General features: G+C 43.1%; 1 protein-coding gene across 7 annotated transcripts in view; it reads right to left on the bottom strand.

The window, feature by feature from the left end:
* The window catches only part of Ppp6r2 (protein phosphatase 6 regulatory subunit 2), a 109,909-nt gene that overhangs the window by 30,565 nt on the left and 71,404 nt on the right, over positions 1 to 7,940 (bottom strand). For all 7 annotated transcript variants that reach the window (XM_008834751.3, XM_008834750.3, XM_008834753.3 and 4 more), the window contains 2 exons: positions 1,469 to 1,606; positions 324 to 389 (listed from right to left, as the gene is read on the bottom strand). In XM_008834751.3, coding sequence (XP_008832973.1) covers positions 324 to 389; positions 1,469 to 1,606 — 204 coding nt within the window. The remainder of the gene's footprint in view (positions 1 to 323; positions 390 to 1,468; positions 1,607 to 7,940) is intronic.

Below are 7,940 nucleotides of genomic sequence, written 5' to 3'. Positions count from 1 at the left end.
ATCTTTTTGGGAAAGGGTCTCCATGTAGCCCCAGCTGGCCTGGAACTCACCTGTAGACCAGGCTGGCCTTGAACTCACAGAAATCCACCTGTCTCTGCCTCCTGAGTGCTGGGACTAAAAACATGCACCACCATGCCCGACTATATATTCATTTTTAGTAAAAAAGTTACCTAGACATTAGCACTTGATTAAAGAAAGACAAGTATCTAATGGTCCTCATCAGAGGAAACAAGTGACTTGCCCCTTTCAGACAACAGCAAGTGTTCCAGCAGCCTAGGTGTGGGGGCTTTCATGTAAGGTGGGCTTGGGAGCATCACACTCACATCTTCATCCTGATGAGGGTGGATCAATTCCACAAGTCTCTGGATGATTTTCTCCTCATTAAGCCACTAAAAAGGAAAAAGAAGTCCAATCAATAGCTCTGTTAAATCTAACTAAATGGAAGGAAAATTCTTCTGTCAACAGAAACTCATATGCCCAGCTTTCCTGGGATAGAGGCTCTGGCATACCTGTCTAGACCCAGAAAGAACCAAAAGGATGTAATGATTACACTCTAGAAATGGACCAGAGAGTTTAAATGGGTGGGCCACTGTTCAACTATCCTAAAACTGCATATGCTCTCTGCCTTTGGGATACAGCTCTAAAGACTAGAGTACAGATGCATCAGAACAAACTGAATGGAGTCCAGGAGCCCAATTGGATGTGAAAATGAGACCAGTCTCAGCAGGACCCTGTGTAGTTAAAGGAGCACTACAAGGGCAAGGACAATGGGGACCCAGTGTAATGATGCCAGGCCACAACAGAGCTAGCACACTGGCTCTACTAGTGCACTTTGTGCTCTGTGCCTCAGACTTCTCCTGAAAAGATGGGGTACTGTCCCAGCAAGGATGCTTTCTTCAAGTGGAGTAAGTAACAAAGGTAAAAGGCATAAGGCTGTGTGGTACATCACTGTTTAGGCTTCCAACAAGCACTTAACAGCAGCTAATGTGCACACTGCACTCCTTGTATAAATGCCGAAAGGAAACAAGTTATGTGTCTAAATGTGAGAACAACTACCATTTTATTTTATTCACAATTGTTTATTTTAATTCTAAATGCAGTGCAAACAAATCCTGCCCATAGTGAGCAGAAGCTAACCCTCTGCTGGGAAGTCAGGCTCCTCCTACTTCTTGGCCAGCAGGACAGACACTCCAGAATTAGTTCTGGAGTTCTCTGCATGAACTACAGTCAGTGTGTGCTTTCCTCACCGTGTGCTTGGAGCCCCCACTTCACTTAGCACCTGTGTGGTGCCTCCATGGGTGAAAGGGTAGAGGTAAGCCCACTATTGCTTCTGAATAGAACAGGAGGCCATGTATTAGGAGAGAAGGAACCTCTGCACTCTTTGCTTCTGCATGGCCAGAAGGACAAAAATACAGATAGAAGCAGGTGGTGCTGAGGGTGTGGGTAAAGCTGAAGGCTAGGCACTCACATGCAGGACTTCTTGCCGGAGACCAACTGGTTCCACGCAGCTGACTAGGCGCAGTAGTAAGTCCATCAGGGCTGAGGTGCCCATGTGCTTCAGCACCAGGCTGATGAACTTGTCCTTCTTTTTCAAAAATATAATCACCTGAAATCAAACACACCTGGTAAGTAAGCAGGGCGGACTCCCTGACATATGGAAACACTTCCTTCAAGAATGCGCTTGAAAAAGAGTAACATTAATTATATTGAACAGAAATACTAGAAAACCCAGGTAAATGCTATATTAAAAAAGCTCCCTCCCAAGACAGGCAAAGTCCTAGAGGGCAGCGGTACAAGAGCGCAGTGGTAGTGCACAGGAGAGGCTCTACTAACTGGACACCATGTTCTGAGGAGGACAGTGCAGGCCTCTGTGCACAGTCACCATTCAACATGTGACTAGATTGTTTGTCCAACAATAACAGAAGGTGCACACAGAACTGAACTGGAAGACGAGGGTCACTGTTCTGGACCTAGGTCTGAAACACAAACTACGGAAACAACAGTATACAAGATGAACAGTCTGACAGGAGCTCATGAGTGACTGAAGAAGACAGATTACTAAGGTTTTTTTTTTTTTTCTTCCCAGGGGGCATTATACAGCTGACTTCTGTGGATGTGGACATGAAGAAGGGGCACAGAACCTATCATGGATATGGCAGACTGACAGGCAAGTGGATTTTGCATGAGTGGACACAGGGAGAGAAGCCTGAGATGAGTCTACCAAGTATCTACAAACTTGGTCCAGATTAGCCATAGGTGATATACCACTATGTGTAGGCACTGACCAGGGTAATGGGTACTATGTGTTGAAATATATCCAGAACTCTACTGGGAACAAGAACACAGAGACGGTCCACCTGGCTAGGAGATCTCAGCAGTGTCCACTAGGGTTGAGATGATGCTATGGTTGAATGTGTCCCCCAAATTTCATTATTAGAAATTTAAGCTCTAACGCTCCTGCTGACAGTACTTAGAGGTGGGCCTCTGGAAGGTAGTTAGGGTTGGGTTAAGGTCACAAGGGTAGGGCCCTGTTCTAGTTTGTTCTTTCATTGCTGTGACAAAATACTCTGACCACTACCAACTTGGGGAGGAAAGGGTTTATTCAGCTTACAACTCCCAGGTCGCAATTCTTCAAGGAGCCCAAGGTAGGAACTCAGGGCAGGAACCTGGAAGCAGGAGCTGGAGCACAGGCCATGGAGGAACTCTGCATACTGGCTTGCTCCCCTGGCCCCTGCTCAGCCTGCTTTCTTAGGTGACACAGGCCCACCTGCCCAGGGGTGGCACCACCCACAGTGGGCTGGGCCCTCCCACATCACTCATCAAGAAGATGCCCCTCAGACATGGCCACAGGCCAGTCCAATAGAGGCAATTCCCTGATTGAGGCTCCCTCAACCCAAGTGTGTCAAGTTGACACTAAAGCTATCCAGCCCAGGCCCCATGACAGCATGAACAGCTTTCTAAGGAGAAGAACAGATTTTCCTGTCTTGCCGTGTGATACTCCATGCTGGACTCTGCTCTCACCAGATGCAGCCTTTCAACCTTGGATTTCCCCTCCAGAGCTTGTGGAATTCAGTTATAGCAATAGAAAACAAACTTAGAAGAGGAGGAAGATAGGAGAACAGAAAACAGAGAAGAGAAGGAAGGGATAGGGAAGGGATTGAAGGAGAAAGGAGAGAGGAAGAATGATTTAATTTCTAAGAGTAAGGCTAAGAACAGAGAAGGTATCAATAACAATATCCAGATGAGGGCTGGAGACATGAGTCAGTGGTTAAGAGCACTCACTGGATGCTCTTGCAGATGACCTGGGTTCAATATCCAGCACCCTCTTGGCAACTAACAACCATCTATAACTCTAATTCCAGGGCATTCAATGCCCTCTTCTGACATCCACAGGCATTGCATGACACAGATACACTTACATGCATGTAGGCAATACACTCATACACATAAAATAAAAATAATTTTTAAAAATAGCATACTGGGCTGGAGAGATGGCTCAGCGGTTAAGAGCACTGACTACTCTTGCAGAGGACCCACATTCGATTCCCAGCACCCACATTGCGGCTACAAACTGTCCTTAACTCCAGTTCCAGGGGAACCTGACGCCTTCTTCTGACCTCCGCAGCATTGCACGACATGGGTGCACTTACATACAAGCAGGCAATATACTCATACATATAAAAATAATAAATAAAATATTTTTTAAAAATAGCATACTTGCTGGGCATGATGGCACACACCTTTAATCCCAGCACTTGGGTGGCAAAGGAGGCAGATCTGTGAGTTCAAGGCCAGCCTGGTCTACAGATCGAGTTCCAGGCCAGCTGGGGCTACAGGAGGCCCTGTCTCAAAAAGACAGAAAAAAAAGAAAAAAAGAAAGAAAGAAAGAAAGAAAGAAAGAAAGAAAGAAAGAAAGAAAGAAAGAAAGAAAGAAAGAAAAATAGCATACTTGCAGGAGGCTGAAGAGATGACTCAGTGTTTAAGAGCACTGGTTGCTCTTGCAGAGGACCCAGGTTCGATGCCTAGCACCCACACGCCTGCTAACAACCATCTGTGACTCCAGTTCCAAGGGATCCGATCCCTCTTCTGTCCTCCATGGGCATGGCATGCATATGGTGCATGTACATACATGCAGGCAAAACACTCATTTATACACACACACACACACACACACACACACATATATATAAATAATTTTTTAAATATCAGGATGAGTTGGATGCAGTGGTATACACCTGAATTCCAGCACTTTGGACACTGCAGCAGGAGGATCATGAGTTGGAGGTCTGTACATATGTGCAGGCAATACACGCATACAAATAAAATAAAAATAATAAATAAAATTTTTTTTTTTAAAAAAAAGGAAAGCCCAGAGTGGTGGTGTAAGCCTTTAATCCCAGCCCTCAGGAGGCAGAGGCAGGTGGATCTCTGTAAGCTCAGACCACCCTGATTTACATTGTGACTTTCAGATGGGCTGTGACTACTGAGACCCTGTCAAAAAAGCAAACAACAAAAACACCAAAAAAATAAGAATAAAAACAAACAAAAAATAGGGTATGCTGAGATGTCTCAGTGGTAAAGGCACTTGCTTCCAAGCCTGACAACCTGAGTATTTGATCCCCTGGGACTCACATAGTGAAGGACAGAAATTACCTCCTGCAAGTTGCCCTCTGGCCTTCATAAGGAGGTTGCATGTGTGCACACACACACACATATACATAAATAATGTTTTCTAAAAATACTTTAAAGGGGGGAAATGACAAGATGGCTCAGTGGTAAAGGCACTTGCCACACAAGACTGACAATCAGAGTTTGATCCCCCAGGACTCACATGGTGGAAGGACTGACTCCTGAAAGGTTCCCTCTAGCCCCAATATGTGCATGGCAACAAGTATGTGCCCCCCCACATACACACATATACACACACAATAATAGTAATTTTTAAAAATTATTTAAAGATCGTTTAAACTGAAAAGAAGAAAATATGAATTGTTCTAGAATATCAGAAGAAATAGACTGTATGACTAAAGACACACGGCATTCTAATGACTTTGCCAGAAAATTCTACAAAATACATAAAAATTTTATACAGACTCTTACAGAGAACATGAAATAAGGGGCTGTTTCCCATATAGTTGTATAAAGACATAAAATCTTGATTCTAAAGCCTGACAAAGGCATTGTTAAAGAAGGGAAATTAAAGGCCTTCTCTATCCAAACACCATGGTGCAAAATCTAACAATATATAAGAAAAATATACCATGATCAAGTTTAGTGTATTCCAGGAATGCAAGGTTGGTTTAACATAAAACCATCTCATCACTTTCAAGAGCCATTAATGTTAAAAACTTTCAAAAAGCTAGAAATGAAGAAAACTCCTTTAGGTGTTTTTTTTTTTTTATTTCTGTGCTAGTGATTAAAGCCAGAGCCTTATTCATATTAAGTAGTACTCTACTATTGAGATATACCTTAGGGTTTTTTTAAGCTACATTTATTTATTTTGTGTATGTGTGTGTATATGTGTGGGCATGCATGTGTCACAGCAAATGTGGAGGTCAAAAGCAACTTACAGGGGTTGGTTTTCTCTCCTTTGTTTTTTGAGACAGGGTCTCCTTGGAACTCGCTATGGAGACTAGGCTGGTCTTGATCTCACAGAGATCAGACTGCCTCTGTTGGAATTAAAGGTGTGCAGCACTACATCTGGATAGGTTTGTTTTTTAAAAAAGCTATGGGGGGGGGTCATTGGTAGTGCATGCCTTTAATCCCAGCACTCGGGAGGTAGAGGCAAGTGGATCTCTGTGAGTTCAAGGCCAGCCTGGTCGACACAGCGAGTTCCAGATTAGCTGGGGCTACATGGAGACCCTATCTCAAAAAGACAGAAAAAAAAAAAAAAAGCTATTGGCAGGGGGAGTGGTGTTGGAGGGCTGGAGAGATGACTCAGCAGTTAAGAGCACACGTTGCTCTTCTGAAGGACCGGAGCTCTCAGCACCCAGGACAGGAAGCCTATAATGGGTTCAAGGACAACCTGGGATACATGAGAACTTATATGACCAAAATACATTGGATACATGTATGAACTTCTCAAAGAATAAATTTTTTAAATTAAATGAATCAAAACTCTAGAGTGAGGGAAATGGGTGGTGGGTTGACCCTAGTCCAGGAACTACTGAAGACTGATTACTACTGGGTGAGGGAGAGTAGCCTTACCAACAGTCTCTAAATACACTGACTAGACTCCAGTGGATGAATCTGCACCGAGGACATCTAGGTACAAATGCTTGACTGGATAGGACTTAGCCTGTATGGTGGAATACACCCTTCTGGTGGGAAGGGTGGGGGGGCATGAATGGGGGAGGAGGTCTAAATTTGATTAAGAACTGCTGTATGGGGGCTGGAGAGACGGCTCAGTGGCTAAGAGCGCTGGCTACTCTTGCAGAGGACCCAGGTTTGATTCCCAGCACCCACATGGTAGCTAACAACCATATGTAACTCCAGTTCTAGGGAAATCCACTCCCTCTTCTGGCATCCACAAGCATTGCACAACATGGGTGCACCTACCATATGCAGGCAATATATTCATACACATAAAATAAAAGTAATAAATAAAATCTAAAAAAAAGAGAACTTTTGTATGAAATGTACAAAAGTTCAATAAAAATTTTTTAAAACTAAATAAATAAAACTTTAAAAACTCTAGCTGGGTGTGGTGGCGCACACCTTTAATCCCAGCACTTGGGAGGCAGAGGCAGGTGGATCTTTGTGAATTTGAAGCCAGCCTGGTCTACATAGTTAGTTCCAGGACAGCTGGGGCTACAGGGAGACCCTGTCTCAAAAAGACCAAAAAAATTTATTATTTTAATTTCATGTGTATGAGTGTATTGTCGACATGTATGTAAGTGCATTTGTGTCATACAGTGCCCATGGAAGTCAGAAGAGGGCATGAGTTCCCCTGGAATTGGCGTTACCGACAGTTGTTAGCCACCATTTCAGTGCTGAGAACCGCTGAACCATCTCTCCAGCCTGAAATGAACTCTTTTTTTTTTTTCAATTTTTATTTTATGTGTATGAGTGTATTGCCTGCATGTAGGTAAATCCACCCATGTCATGTAATGCCCACAGAGGACAGAAGAGGTCATCGGATCCCCTGGAACTGGCATTATGGACAGTTGTTAGCTGCCATGTGGGTACTGGGATTTGAATCTGGGTCTTCTGCAAGAACAACCAATGCCCTTAACCATTGAGCCATCTCTCCAGCCCCCTGAAATGAACTCTTAAAAATGTTTACACTGTTGACAAACATGTAACACATTTATATGGAATTCAAATAAGACAAATGTCCCCTACTCCTAGAAATAACTACTGTTATTGGTACATGTTCCATTTTTTTCCCCAGGAGATAACACATAGTTGCTAGTTTTCACCTAATGGTAATCACTGAGCCATCTCTCTAGTCCCTGTTTTCACTTTTGGGTATTGATCAATAAAGCTACTGTTTATCCTCATAATTTATATCCTTTTGTTTTGTTTATGTACAAGATCACATCATATGTGATTAAAGAAAATTTTATTTTGTGCTTTACAATTTGTGTAACTTTTATCTCTTTTTCATGTCTTATTGCTTGGGCTGCAGCCTTTAAATCAATATTGACTAGAGGTGGTGATTGGTGATTGTGTACTTCCTTTTTTTTGTTTATGACCTTAGAAGAAAAATTTGCAACACTTTACAATTAAGATGTTTTTGGTAAGGTTTTTATAGGGTTTTTTTGTTTTTTTTGTCTTTTTGAGACAGAGTCTCCCTGTAGCCCCAGCTGTCCTGGAACTAACTATGTAGACCAGGCTGGCTTCAAATTCACAAAGATTCACCTGCCTCTGCCTCCCAAGTGCTGGGATTAAAGGTGTGCGCCACCACACCTGGCCTATTTTTTTAAATATTTTATTAT

The sequence above is a fragment of the Nannospalax galili genome, unplaced genomic scaffold (genome assembly GCF_000622305.1).
Source record: "Nannospalax galili isolate Female #2095 unplaced genomic scaffold, S.galili_v1.0 scaffold237, whole genome shotgun sequence".
In the NCBI taxonomy this organism is placed as follows: domain Eukaryota; kingdom Metazoa; phylum Chordata; class Mammalia; order Rodentia; family Spalacidae; genus Nannospalax; species Nannospalax galili.
This window is presented reverse-complemented; position numbering and strand designations above follow the sequence as displayed.